This window comes from Phacochoerus africanus, chromosome 3 (assembly GCF_016906955.1).
Source record: "Phacochoerus africanus isolate WHEZ1 chromosome 3, ROS_Pafr_v1, whole genome shotgun sequence".
NCBI classification, from domain to species: Eukaryota; Metazoa; Chordata; class Mammalia; order Artiodactyla; family Suidae; genus Phacochoerus; species Phacochoerus africanus.
The window spans coordinates 38361943-38376985 of record NC_062546.1 but is presented as its reverse complement, the minus strand read 5'-3'; the positions used below and the strand labels follow the sequence as shown (position 1 = coordinate 38376985).

The window sequence follows — 15043 nt, the reverse complement described above, 5'->3', positions numbered from 1 at the left end:
CTTCATATGCCGCTGGTGCGGCCCTAAGAAAAGGACAAAAGACCAAAAAAAAAAAAAAAGAAAAAAGAAAAAAAAGTGCCTATGAGTCTGATGAGAAGTCTGTAGTTTGTATCCACACCTGGTGATAAGAAGTCTGTAGTTTGCATCCACACCTGGTGACAGTCCTGCTGCTTATAATCACAAGCTGGGATGGAACCTAGAGGTTGTCCCAGGCAATAGCTTCATTTTCACACGGGGACTGAGGTTCAGAGAGGTGAAATGGCACATGTGTGTTACAGCCGGCTTTATGCTGTAAAGAGCCAACCAGGACTTGAACCTTAAACTCAACATTCATCATTCTTAAGATGAAGACAGGAATCAAACCATCTCTTGCATTCCTGCACTGCCTACGGACCCATGCCTACGTATTCTTTCAGGATTCCAATGAAATGCCCACCAGGAGCCTGGCCTTGGATTCAGCTCCAAAAGGGTGGGAGACTGATTATCTGGTTGATTGAAGAAAATACTTTAGTTTACTCAGCACATGAGGGATAATCTTCAGGGCTTTGGCTCCTTTTAAATAAATGACCTATGGTTAATTATTATCTCCCAGCTTTTATCCTTTAATCTCTGGGTTTAAATTCTCTAGTAGCAACTGTCCCTAACCTATGCCTGTAATCACAACTGCAGACAAAAACAAGTCTTCCTGCAGCAGTTAAAAAAAGTCCTCATTTTTTCATGCTAAACCATGATATCTAATTAGTACACTAATAGTTTCCCCCTTATCGGGATAATTGCATCTTTAAATACATCTTTTCAGGTTGGAGAGCTCTGTTGTGAAGGCATATTCTAAAAGTCTGAATGCAAGTATGTTTGGTTACCCAGTCATTTGTGACTTCAATCATTACTGTAAGTGGCGTCTCCTACAACAAAATTGCTAAATTATACATTATGTACCTTTCCAAGCACATTAGATAAATTTTTAAACAGGCTGGTAGGAAGGATCATGCCACAAACTTAAATTCAGCTATAGAGTAGATTCTAGAACTTCATTTAATATTGATAGCAGCTCAATCTAAATCTTTAAAAAAGCAAACATCTTTAATAAATTTGGTGTGAATGATTATATATTTTGATACAACTATCATACAGGAGTGTATACACATATAAATCTATAGGAAGAATTACATATACACTTCAATATATATCGTATATATATTTTTTCTGCTCATATTTTTCTCTTTAGTAAAACAAAGCAGTTTTCCTGTACATAGATGTGCAAGGCTACATTAAGTCCTGAGTAATTGAAGGGATCATTAATAAACTACATTAAATTCTAGTCTCTTGGCTAAAGATCCGGTAGAGTCAGGAACAGAAATGGGAACAAAACTTTTAAAAATATGCACTCAGCAAGGCGCTGGTTCTGTGCTTGGCAGAGAAAGCTTGAGGGTGCACGGCAGCCATTTGGGAAAATTTTCTTGAAGATTCAAGATTAAACAAATAGCCTATTTGAGTGGATTTATAGAAGTTTTAAGTGATGTCATCTACATCCAATGTGTCAAGCATGGAAGACCCCAGTCTTGATGGGAACGAACATCCCTTTTGCAGAATATGAATTTCTGTGTAAACATCAGTGCTGAGGGATTATAAAAAAGGGCAGACTCAAATAGAGGGGAAGGAAAATACAGTGAAATAATTTAAAAATGCTTGTCTTGGGATAGGGCCAGCCACATGGAAGGCATATAAAAAATAAGAGTGTATTTTGGTAAAAGAGGAAACCAGATGAACGTCATTAGCGGGGTCTGGGTGGCCACCCATCCCCAGAAGCCTCAGGCTGCTCGGCTCCAAGGCCCAGGATGATCGAGGCACGGGGACAGCTCCCGCGCCCAGCGAGGAGGAAGCACTATGGGGAAAAGGCCACATTCAACGGCGATGGACAGAAACGGCCGCCTGTCGGGGTCACCGTCGGCAAGTTCAGCCTCCTGGCCCCGCGGCAGGAGAAGGCACTGCGTGATGGTCCCCGTCACCCGGCTCTACCCCGTCCCGTGGCTGCTGTAGTCAAAGACCCCCTTCTTGAAGAAGGGCGAGAACTCACAGACAGTGTGTTTGGACAGCGTCAGCCCCACTTTGTCGATGTGCAAGGGAGACGTCGCCGACTGGAGCATCACGCTGAAAAAGTCCCTGAGGTACTTCTGCGGAAGAGACAAGAGGCAGAAAGAGGATCAGGATGCGGCTGACAGCGGCAGAGGGATGTCCACAAACAAGTCCCTGCCGGCCTCGAGTTGCTGCGGCTGGCATTACAAACAGCGCTGCCTTCGCCACATCAGAGCCACCTGAGGGGACAGCCACGACATGCAGCACGCAGGGGACACTTCTTTACTTCTTGGCTTCAGAGCAACAGGGCTAGTGCCTGGCTTGGGCCTGTCTGCAGACAAAACGCCCAGGGGCGAGCCAGGCAGTGCCTGATGGTGGGGGGGCAGGGCAGGGGGTGGGGGTTGTCTGACTTCCTGCCACAGGATCGCTAGTTAATATCCTGCTTCTTTAGCAAAGAGACCCCGTCCCCCCACAACTCACTCATTAAACGGCAATTAAGAGGGGAACACAAAGGCCAGACATCTGCATGATCCTAAACATGTATTTGTCAAAGGACACAGACGCTCTGCTTTGGATTCTTCTTATAAACTAACACAAAAGAAATACTGGGGACAAGAGAGTCATTTCCTAATGTTTATAGATCATTTCACAGCTCCTATGACCACCAATAAAAGGAAGTTCTCGGTAAGAATTTCTGGACCTCTCATGCAGGCGCGCCTCCCCTCTGTGTCACAGCATTACCGCCTCTTCCTGCCCCAAGCACCTCGGAGCCTAGGCTCTGAGATGCTGAGGTTGAAATCAGACGTGGTGCCAGCAGAGTGTTTAAAGGAAATGCGGACACACAAAAATAATATATTTCAGGTCAGACAAATGTTATCTATAACCAAAATGGGGTGAATAGGGGTGGCTTTAGACATGAATTATTACTGTCTCTACTTGTTTAAAAAATATAACTCTGGGAGTTCCCGTCGTGGTGCAGCGGAAACAAATCCAACTAGGAACCATGAGGTTGCAGGTTCAATCCCTAGCCTCACTCAGTGGGTTGGGGATCCGGTGTTGCCCTGAGTTTTGGTGTAGGTCGCAGATGCGGCTGGGATCCCGAGTTGCTGTGGCTCTGGCGTAGGCCATCAGCAACAGCTCCGATTAGACCCCTAGCCTGGGAACCTCCATGTGCTGCGGGAGCAGCCCTAGAAAAGACAAAAAAAAAAAAAAAATCTGGTCTCAAGCTTAGAAACTAAACATAATAATTATGGACTCTGAGTAACAAAAAACATTTGCCTATGAAACATGGCCTAGAACAGTGGTCCCCACCCTGGGTGACTGCCCTGTAGACATTTTTCACTGTTACTTGGAGGAGTGGTGTGTGTATCTTAGGGGTGGAGGCCAGGGATTCAGCTAACATCCCACGATGCCCTGTACGTACAGCCTCTGTGGAAATAATTATTTGGCTCCAAAAGTCACCACTGAGACACCTTGGCCCCGGGGAAATCTTTTCTTTTTTTTAAGCCAAGAGAAAACCCAACACATTTATTAAAAACAGATATTTCCGTTAACATCCTGTATCAGGATAGCCACAATTCCAGACACTCTGGTGTGTCAACAGCCACATCTGGATGATGAACATACCATTGAATCTTAAACTAAAACACCAACAATATGGTCTTAGACCCTTCAGACTGAGTGAACAGGTATGTTACAAGCACTTTGCCAGGTTCACAATGGCAAAGCCTGCAGCTTCTCCACTTGGAAGGTCACGTTTTCTACTGGGTTTCCTTCGCTTTCAAAGGCGAGCTGGCATGGCTGGGGGAGGGGCAGAGGAGGAAATCAACTCCATCTACCCAAGGACTTGCAGCTGTTATTGCCGATGGCTCCGGAGAGCCCATTATAAGCTGCTGTGCGTCCCTGGAGCGCTCGTCACGTGGCGTCTCCCCAGCCTCCAGCCTAGGGCCCCCAGGAGCGCCAGCGCCACCAGCTTAAGTAGTACAGCAAAGCCGAGGGGAAGAGGAGGTACCCGAGACCATGTCTCCGGGCAGCTTCCGTGAGAGCTCGGGGCGCAGCTGCCTGATGGAGGCCCCGGCGCTGTTGCCGCCTCCCTACACACGCGGTGGCAGAGGGTGCGCGTGTCCTCGGAGGCTTCAACACCTGCAAAACACCACGCTCCACTCCGAGTACCGGCGGAACCAGGCAACTCTGCCCTGCTGGAGCCCCGCAATCTCATGTGCGCCCAGAAAACAGTGACCTTGAAGCCAGGGACGGGTGGTCAGGCTGTGAAAATACACTTTTGAACTTTTGAGAGGACTGAGGGTTCACTCTGCGCCTCGCCCTTTTCCCCCAGCACGGCTCGCCCCCACCTCATATCAACATCCGAGACGCACCCCCTTCCCCTACCACTGTGAGAACCGCCTCGGTTTGCTAAGTGGGGACGGAGAAAACGTTACTCCTATTCAATTTCCAAAAGCGTCCTTTCACGGTGCCCAGTGTTTTATATAAAGAACCAGCACCCCAAAACACAGGGGATGAGTTTTTTTAAGTGTGGTAAAATTTCAAGTCTTGCACTTGGAAGTACTCTGAAATTACCTATGCATGTTCCCCTCCCCCAAAGTGGATGAGGAACCAGCCCTGGAAAGGTAAATCAAGTACCTGAGGTCATTCCCCTCCTTCAGGCGCTTGGCGATCCTGAGAATCCCGGACTGGGGCGACATGGTCAGCGAGTCAGATGGACCGAGAAGCTGCGTGGAACTGCACGCTGCACCACCAGGACTGCTCACACCAAATAAGGGGTCCTACTGACTGTGAGCTTGGGGTGGGCTCTGTAATATGCCTTAAGTAGGACCAATGAAGTCCTACTTTTTTTTTTTTTTTGGTCATTTCTAGGGCCGCACCTGAGGCGTATGGAGGTTCCCAGGCTAGGGGTCGAATCAGAACAATAGCTGCCGGCCTACGGCAGAGCCACAGCAACTAGGGATCGGAGCCGCGTCTGCGACCTACACCACAGCTCACGCCAAAACCGGATCCTTAACCCACTGAGCAAGGCCAGGGATGGAACCTGCAACCTCATGGTTCCTAGTCTATTCATTAACCGCTGAGCCACGACGGGAACTCCAACGAAGTCCTACTTTTCAACCACATCTGGGCCTTCGACCTCAGTTCCCTGCAAAAATATTTGCTATTTTTCAATTTCTCGTCTTCATTAGTTACCTTCCTTCTTTCAAAAGCACGAGTTCACCAGTCTGAGTAGGGATGCACCCCTCCAGGCAAAGGCTGGTGCTGAGGCCACAGCCACCCCAGCGGGGTGTTAGCTGCTAGGGATTAGAATGCCGTTGCCAGTTCTGAGCTGTGCCCTCCTTTTGGACCGGCCAGGATGGTGAAGTCTAATTAGTCTAATTCCCCTTCTTGGATGAACTGCCCACCTGAAATTTACCTCTGAAATAAGATATTTTGCTCAAGGAAAATCTGTTAGCTACTTTCTTAAAAATAATAATAGGGATTACTAATAATTCACGTTTGTATGTAATTTAACATTTTCTAAAATCTTCTAACATCTAATTGTTTGTGCCTTATAGACGTGTAACTGACTGAACACGGTAACGGCATACCCTTCAAATGTACAGTATGTGGAGTATTAACAAATGCAGGTGGCTGGGAAACGATTGCCAAAGCAAGGTGACAAACATTTGTACCACACCCCAAAGTTCCCTAGGTCACCTAATTTTAGGTGATCTTCATACATGGCCTAGACTTACCTCTTTTTATTATTTGCTCATTATCAGGTGAGCAAGGCTAGTAACCAAGAGAGGAGACTGGAAAATAAGGGTTTTTAACTCAGACTCTGTTTTCCATGTTCCAAATTCCTACCTTGCTGGTCTCATGGTAACCTCTCAAGAAAGGCTCTTGAAATAGAAATCAGGTTGAGGTAAGAACGTGCCAAAACCAACTGCTAAGAAAATAAGAGAATGGAGTTCCCGTTGTGGCTCAGAGGGTTAAGAACCTGACACAGTATCTGTGAGGATGTGGGTTCAATTCCTGGGCCTCACTCAGTGGGTTAAGGATCCAGCATTGCTGCAAGCTGTGGCATAGGTGGCAGATGCAGCTCGGATCTGGCATTGCTGTGGCTGTGGTCTAGGCCCCTAGCCTGGGAATTTCCATATGCTGCAGGTGCAGCCTTAAAAAGAAAATTATTTTAAAAAAAGAAGAAAGAAAAAGAAAATAGAGACCTTGCTCCAGTGCTTATTTGCATCAAAGAAGCAAAAGGAACCTGCCTTGGCTTTTCTGGGGGGAGGGAAGCAGAGACCATTAACCTAGAGGGACCTGAGGTTCATCAAATATGGTCACTAGGAAAATATGGACCACACCCGGGCAGCCAATGCTCGTGATGAAATGCACACTGCAACTAACTGTGTAAGATGGAGCATGAGATGATTCTGCACAAGGAGGATGTGTGTGGAGCTGTACCACCTTCTCAGTGTAAAGCAGGAACAGAGCCAGCACCTCAGCAGCTCCTGTGTAGCCTGTGTGCCCATGGTTGCACTCAAGCTCAGACAATGCTCACAACAAATGCGTGCCTTCAAGATGAATTCCTCCTGGGTGGAAGGCATCTAAATCTGGGAACAGATGTTGCATTCACATTTGTCATAATTAGTTCACAAAACTGGGGCCCTTTAAAGATAGTGAAAAAGAGAAGTGAAAGCAAAAACTAGAAATATGACGTGAAGGGAACATATTGGAACCCCCTTCACTGCTGGGGAGGCACCATAAAGAGAGCAGTGAGCTAGCTGCAGGTCAGGCCTTTTCTGAAAACGAACACCTCGGTGAAACCTCGAGACGGGGAGATCGGAAAGTTATGTAAGAGCTTCTTTGCAAAACAAGTCTCTGCTCAGCAGAGTGGGGCAGCCTTGGTTCCCATTACACAGACTGCTTGCTTGGTCAGAGAAATGCTGCAATTAGGAAGCATTCCTGGCAGTGACCTTGGGATGGCTCTGAAGTGTAGGAGGTGACATTGGCCTTGGCTGGCTTGTCCAGCCAAGGTGGGCTGAGCAAGTTCTTTCTCATGAATGGCAAACCCAAAGGACCAGAGCCGGGGCTTTGTACAAAGATGGAACTAAAATTGCAGAAGGTTCCTAAGGTCACGGACAGCATCTCATCTTTGCAATCTTCCATCATCCCAGGCACACTGCTGAGCCTGGGAAAAGTGCTTCTGAGCAATCTTGACGACTTTGACTTTTTTTTTTGGGGGGGGGTCTTTTATCTATTTAGGGCCATGCTTGAGGCATATGGAGGTTCCCAGGCTAGGGGTCAAATCAGAGCTACAGCTGCCAGCCTACACCACAGCCATAGCCACTCCAGATCCGAGACACATTTGCGACCTACACCACAGCTCATGGCAATGCCAGATCCTTTACCCACTAAACGAGGCGAGGGATCGAACCTGCAACCTCATGGTTCCTAGTCAGATTTGTTTCTGCTGTGCCACGACAGGAAATCCCTAGATGAATTATTATTATTTTTTTTTAATTAAAGTGTACAGAGAGAAAACAGCATTCATCATGAATGCGCAGCCTTGTGACTTTTCAAAAAGTGAACACACTGGTATGATCAGCATAAAACTATTACAACATTCTTAGAGGCCAGGCAGCCCTCCTCACACTCCTCTCCAGGGTAACCACTGTCCTGGCTTCCCACACCCTTGGTTAGTTTTGCCAGGTTTTGAACTTTGTATTGATGGAATCATACAGGGCACACTCCTCTGTATCTGGTTTCCACTGCTTAACGGGTTTGGGAGATTTGTGCATCCCATTAGGTGTGGCTGTGGTCTGTTCATTTTCATTGCTGCATAGTATTCCGTGCAACCATGACCACCCACAGACCTCAGTGGAGGGGTGTGTGAGGGTGACCAGTCTGGTTATTTTGTCTGTGTCTCCTCCAGTAATGAAATTTAATTCCATGTAATGGTGTCGGGTGAGTCAAGTTTATTACTAATCCTCCAATTAAGAACTTTCCCCTTAGGGCTTGAGACCTCTCTCTAAGACCAGCCAATGTGTCAGAACTCTGCTTTTGCATGCATTCAATATACACTATAATTATATATTAAGTAAACACTTAAATATATACATTTATATTAGTAATTTTTGCTGCCTCTGCTCCCACTGTTTTCCACGGCCCCTGCAGCTAAAGAGAGAAAATTAAAGTGCTTCCTGCCCTTGTTCTCCCTTTACTGTTGATCCAAAGGCAGCCCCACCCTCCCTGGTGTGTGAAAATAAAGCCAGGTGCCCAGCTCCCTCCCCAAGGCACTTCTAATGCTTTATAGAAGAGCATTACAATTACAAAAACTGAAGGACATCAGGGGTGTAAATGGCTTATCAGGGTTAAAAGGGCAAAGCAGGAGAAGGCTCTGTGAAATCCAATATCCAATTTCTGTTTCTTTCACATGGCATTGCTTCCATTAAAATCTGGAAGAAGAGCAGGCATATTTAAATCTCTGTAGCCCTCGGAGACCACAGAAGGCCTGCAACCCTTGCCTGCCCTGGTGGTAGGGTCACACCTGAGTCTCTGCTCTGATCAACACCCTGCCTCAGAACCAGTGAGGATGGTGGCTGCACCCACAGTGGTTGTGCAAGTCAGCCCTGCCTCAGGTGCTTGGAGGATGAATGACAGAGGAGACTCACTCTTCTTGCAGTAAGATTTCAAACCAGGGAATGGAGTCTGAGCCAGAGGGGGTCTGGAGATTTCTGAGAGAGAGAGCAGCTGAGGGAAAGGGGGGAGCCAGGGCAAGAGGAACACAAAGAAATAGGGGAGCTGGCTGGGGGAGGGCGAGGGAGGATGGCTGGGATGGAAGAGGGGGTGGAAGGCAGGATGGCTGCAATGGAGGGGGGAGGGTAAGGAGGGATGCCTGGGATGGAGAGGGGAGGGGGAGGAGGGATGCCTGGGATGGAGGGGGGAGAGGGAGGGAGGATGGAGGGAAGGGGAGGAGGAAGGATGGAGGGAAGGGGAGGAGGGAGGAGGGAGGGAGAGAGGAGGGCAGATGCCTGGGATGGAGGGGGGGAGGGGGAGGAAGGATGCCTGGGATGGAGGGGAAGAGAAGGGAGAAGGAAAACAGCATGACCTTGATGGCAACAGAGGCCCATGAGTTGTTTTCCAAGTTGGCAAAAAAGCTTTAGGAATAACAGATATATTAGACATTTATCTAGGTGTTTTCACTTTTTGCCACTTGGACCAACACTAAAATATAAGGTGTTTTCTTATCAAGGCTTCCAGAAAATCAAATTTAGATGGCTAATCTTTAAGGTGTGCTTCAGCACTGGCACAGAGTACCTTGATTTCATAAATGGTCTCTCTTCCACGGGCTATGGGCATGTTTTACTGCTTTTTAAGGTCAATCTACATGTAGGCAGTGAGGGGGTGGGGGAGGAAGAAGTCACAGGAGACATGGGCCCCCCATGGGTCTGTTTCCAAGTGTTAAACTGGCATATGCTTTTAAAATTCCCCCCAGAACAAAACCAGAATCCTGTCGAGGACCACAAACTTGTATTTTTATTTTTTTTTTATTTTTGTCTTTTTAGGGCCGCACCCATGGCATATGAAGGTTCTAGGCCAGGGGTCAGGACCTCAAGCTTTTAAACATGAGGCCAAGAGAGACCAGCAGAAGGATGAGGGACACACAGATGGTCAGAGACCCCACACCGGGTCCCTGATCCTTCTCTCCTAAGTGGTTCTTTTTTTCCTTTCACTCTTACCTGCCAACACCCCTCCAGGACCGTCCCTCGCACGGTCACCAAGGCTGACCAGCCACCACCGCCTTCCTCTCATGAGAGGCCATTTATCAATGGCTCACAAGGTTTTAGGCACAGTGAAAGCTTTTTTTTTTTTTTAGGGACACATCCATGGAATATGTTAAGTTCCCAGGCTAGGGGTCCAATAGGAGCTGCAGTTGCAGGCTTATGTCACAGCCACAGCAATGCCAGATCCGAGCCACATCTGCACCCTATGCCACAATCTGTGGCAATGCCAGATCCTTAACCCAGTGAGCAAAGCCAGGGATCGAACCCACATCCTCATGGATACTAGTCAGGTTCTTAACCCACTGAGCCACAACGGGAACTCTGGCATAGTGAGAACTTTTAACGGTCTTATTTAATTCCTGCAACAACTTTATGAGGTAGGGACTTCTCTTATCTTTGAGATTAAAAAATTGACATCAGGAGGCTTAAGCAATGTCACAAAGGGCACAGAGCATGGAAGTGGGAGCACCAGGACCCACACCCAGATCTTCCAACACCAGAGGCTGGGTCCCAGTCACTAGGGATGCTGTCCACAGAGTCTGCCCCCCCCCCCACCCCCCCACCAGCTGACACTCCTCCTGAGCACAGCTGCCTCACCGGCCCAGGCCGGCGACACTGGGCATCTCAGCTTTTCCCAGCCTGGATGGTGCTCTCATGGGGAGCAGGAGTACTGGGTTATCTAGAGTTAATGTTCCATACAAACCAGGGGCAAAGACCCCTTTCCCATGAGCCTTCTATACTTCTAGATGGAGCTGTCCACAGCTCTGCCCAAGCCCTGATAATTTACTGACAGTGACTTGCTGGTCACTGGCCATTTTTTGGTTGCCCTTCCTTTGTTTCCCTTTCTAGAGAGCATTCAGATTCCTTACCGAAAAAAATGCCTTCCCTTTCTTTGAGACTAGTTATCTGGCTAACTTAGGGCAGACAGCTGGTGACTTTTCCCCCCGCATATTCTGGAATGGGCACCCCGTAGCCAGAAACCTCATCAAGACAGCACTTGGAGTTAGCTGGGACAGAGGGTCCCCTGGGCCAAGCCTCTTCCAGATGGCAGAGCGGCTGCCGTGGAGCATTTCAAGGGTTTACGCGAGAAATTCAGGTTAGATTCCAGAGAGCTTCTGGTCTGCCCATTCATTCCAAAGCCCACTTGCTTACAATGACCGCAGTCATTTTCTGGAAGGTTCCTGCGCCAAACCCAGGTACACACACAGGCCAGTCTTTCAAATCCCAACACCATTTGAAAACACGGCCACCAAACATCATTAATCTTTTCAACTGAAGCACCGGCTAATACGGTCTATTGGCTCATGAGTTCTGAAGGGTGAAACACACTCCCTACAGCACTACAGGGTAATTCAGCCAGAATTTAGTCAATTATTTTAGAGCTTTCGCCTGGTACTTCAATCAATACACTGCATTAAGGAAAAAGAAATGAAAATAGAATGTGCTGCTACACGCTGTTCCACTTTAGATGTTCTTGACGAAGGTCGCTGTGTTAACATGATTCATGTGTGACTGGTAGTACAATGTCGGTGTCAGCCCGGGCTGAAAGGAAAAGTACCTAAGTTTCTGGAATAACCTGGGTAAATGCTGGCCTTGAGGTAGCCCCTGCTGGGCTTTTCTTTTCACCTTGGGAGCTTGCAGGTGAAGGGCTGTTCTGGTCAATAGTCCATCCCGGCATAAACCTGCCAGGGCAGCAGAGGGTTAAATAGCGTGGCTGCTCTCATCCTACAGCCATTCCCTTTCAGTTCTGGGACTGGGGAAGAGAGGGAGGTGTGAGACCAGGGAGAGGAGGGAAGGTGTGTGGTACCCAGGCCCAGCAAATGACGTGCATGCAGAGCAAGGCCAGGACAGAGGGCTCAGCGCGGGGATAAGAAGGGCCGGAAGGAGATGACGGGGGTGGGGGGCTTGACCCTGGGTGTGGGTCTGCAGGGATGCTGTACACAGCCTTTCCTGGTCCAGGAGCTCCTAAGACCCCTGAGACATGCTGAGGAGGAGAAGGATGGGTATGCGTATCCTGTTTTCAGATGAGGAAACTGAGATCTCAAGGCACAGTGACTTACCAAGGTGGATGAGGATACACAGCTAAGGAAAGCCCTGGGGCTCTTCAAATTCAGGAGAAAGTCCTCGAAATCCTCAAGGGGGAATCCTTTAAGCAAGATGTTAATGTAAATGTAAATGCAGTCCCTGTCTACAGGGCAGTCCGCACCCCGCTCATGGAGGCTCTCGGAATTGTGTGTGTGGTGTGTTCCTCAGAAGTGTTTGAAAGCTCTTGCCTTTTTATCTTTTGGTTTCCTTCCTTCCATTTTAATTAGCAGGGGGATAAAATCATGAGCATTTTATGATATTATAAAAAAGTTCCCGCTTTAATAGGGTTCATGACTGTATCTGCAGCTACTGCTTGTTTCTTGTGCAATATTTCACGCCGGCCATGTCACTGTAATGATTTCCTGGCCATCTCAGTGTTGTGGAGCTCTCTTCATTTCACAAAGTTTTAACATCAATCTATGATTTAATTTCCAGTTATTGATATTAAAATTGAAATGTTCTTTAAAAATGTAATAGGGCTTTGTCCACCTTTCCCTCATGACAGATTAACAGGGAAGACAGCACAATGGTATCCCTCATTTCCCCAAGTCATTAGCCATGGTGGCAGCTTAAAGACACCTCCAGGTCACTGAAAACCTGGCCCCAAGAAAACAGGAATGAGGTGCTTTCGAAGCAGGTGGGAGAGGCAGCCAGCCTAGTCCTGGAGTTGGTGACATTTATGCCAAGATGTGAGGGGTGAGTACAAATCGAACAGGTGAAGATACTGGAGGAAGATACTGAAGGGAGCCTGTGCCAGGCGGTGGGCGGAGCATGTGGCAGGCCTCCCAGTGGGAAGCAGAGCTTGGGGAGCAGCTGGGAGCCCAGCAGCGCTGGACTGTGCACTATTCAGTGTGGAGGATGCACTTCCGGGATGCACTGCCTGGTGGATCAGCTCTCTACCTGGTCCCAGATGGGGCTTCCAGCACTGTGCTCTGGCGGCCTCTCTTCTCTCTGATTCATGGAGTCCTCCTGGGCTTTCTGGGTGGAGTCTCTGACTTGTTTTATTTATTTATTTATTTATTTATTTATTTTTTAATTACTCAAATGAATTTATCACATCTGACTTGCTTTTAACCAAGAGAATGTGCTGGAGATAATGCTGAGAGTGAGCCCAGGTCTCAGTGGAGATGCGATCAGAGTGCAGCCATATGAGTCACCTGACCTGACAATGACACTTGGAAAAGATGAATCACCCAGTGGAGCCCTGCCCACATTCTAGGACCACCACATCATAAGCTATAAAAGGGTAGTTTCTTTAAGGTACTCCATTGTGGGGTGGCTTATTACTCAGGGATAGATTACCAAAATACATGTGTTTGGGAATAAAGTAAGAGGTGAGAGAATAAACACGATTAGTCAAAGCAGAAGAGAAAAAGTTCCTTTGGTTTCTACTTATAATTTATGACTAGCCATAAATTACAGTTTTATTCTACTTCATGCCAACCTCTTCCAACCTTTTCAGTATTTCTAATGAATCATTCTGTCTTTGCAGATACTTCTTTTCTGTCCTAGGTTTTAGAGTAAATACTTGGATTAAGTAGACATCATTGGAAATATGGCATTTATTTCTTGATGTTATATAAAATTCTGAGAACTCCCAGTTAAAATTCATCAGGGCGAAAATGTTAGTCTGTGATTACAGAATCCAAACTATTCATTACAGCTATTCAGAGAATCTTCTTTATGAGTTTAATGACATAAGCATATTGTATTGAATTATTATGGGGAGGCATCAATTGGACTCATAAATTTAATATACTCAATCTGGTTCACATATTCTAATAAAATCCAGCAAGCTTTAAAAATTTTATAAGGGATGTGCATCTTAAGTCCATGTGATACTCAATTTTCACAGGTTGACGTTCTTGCGCTGGGTGTTAAGCAGCTTCGATACCCTGATGACCCAGCCTGGCTGACCAGCAAGGTCAGGGTGAAACCTCATTAACAAGGTGCATCAGAAGGCCAAGGTCTGCTTAGACTGAGAGGCCGGTGGAGCTTTTCTCTTTCTTTTCTTTTTAGGTCACACCTGCGGCATATTGAAATTCCCAGGCTAGGGGTCGAATTGGAACTGCAGCTGCTGGCCTACACCACAGCCACAGCCACACGGGATCTGAGTTGTGTCTTCAACCTACACCACAGCTCACAGCAACACTGGATCCTTAACCCACGGAGCAAAGCCAGGGATCGAACTGGAATCCTTTGGATACTAGTTGGGTTCATAACCCACTGAGCTACAAGGGGAACTCCTGGTTGAGCTTTTCTCCAGAGCACAAGGCACCACCAGTCCTGTCTTTCTGGTTCATGGAGTGGAAGGAAGGAGTTGAGTGTATGCTGTACCTGTGAGCTGGAAGTGACAGCACGTGCAAGGGAGAAAGCAAAGAGCTTCCATTCTGTCTCATAGGAACCCACTCTCAACTTCCTTTGGATGAAGCAAAATATGGGAGGATGCTGGGAGGAGCCAGTTCCCTGGGCTCACTCTGCTTGACTTTCCTTTATTGGATCTTAGGTTCTCTGTACAAGATTGATAACCAGCTGAGCACAGATGCCGAGCAACTCAACATTCTCAGTGTGGAGGGGAGGTTGGAAGAGAGCCCAGGAGGCACACACTGGCCATCAGGACTGCACAGCAGCTGGAGTCCAACTCTGCCCTGCAAGCCAGCTCCTCAGGCACTTGGTCACTTTGCAGCTACCACACTGGGCACAGGGACATTATAGCACAGGGAGAGTAAGCCCCTGAACTCCTCTGCACCTCTGTTTCCTCATCTTTTTTTTTTTTTTTTTTTTTTTGTCTCTTTAGGTCCGCACCCATGGCACATGGAGGATCCCAGGTTAGGGGTCAAACCGGAGCTACAGGTGCTGGCCTACACCACAGCGACAGCAACACAGGATCTGAGCTGCATCTGCGACCTACAGCTCACGGCAATGCCAGATCCTTAACCCACTGAGCAAGGCCAGGGATTGAACCCGCAACCTCATGGTTCCTAGTCAGATTCGTTTCCCCTGCACCATGATGGGAACTCCCTCATCTGACTGCCCTTAAGGATCAGAATCTTAAATGAGCTGCTGTCTGTAGAGTGCTTAGGGCAGGGCCCAGTTCGCAGTGTTTATTA

At 47.5% G+C, this 15043-nt stretch overlaps 1 protein-coding gene across 2 annotated transcripts in view; it reads right to left on the bottom strand.

Moving 5' to 3' along the window:
• Positions 1 to 1061: 1061 nt before the first annotated feature.
• The window catches only part of KIF16B (kinesin family member 16B), a 306258-nt gene continuing 292276 nt past the window's right edge, over positions 1062 to 15043 (bottom strand). For both annotated transcript variants that reach the window (XM_047771648.1, XM_047771649.1), the window contains one exon: positions 1062 to 2171. In XM_047771648.1, the coding sequence (XP_047627604.1) occupies positions 2013 to 2171 (159 nt within the window). In that variant the 3' untranslated portion in view covers positions 1062 to 2012. The remainder of the gene's footprint in view (positions 2172 to 15043) is intronic.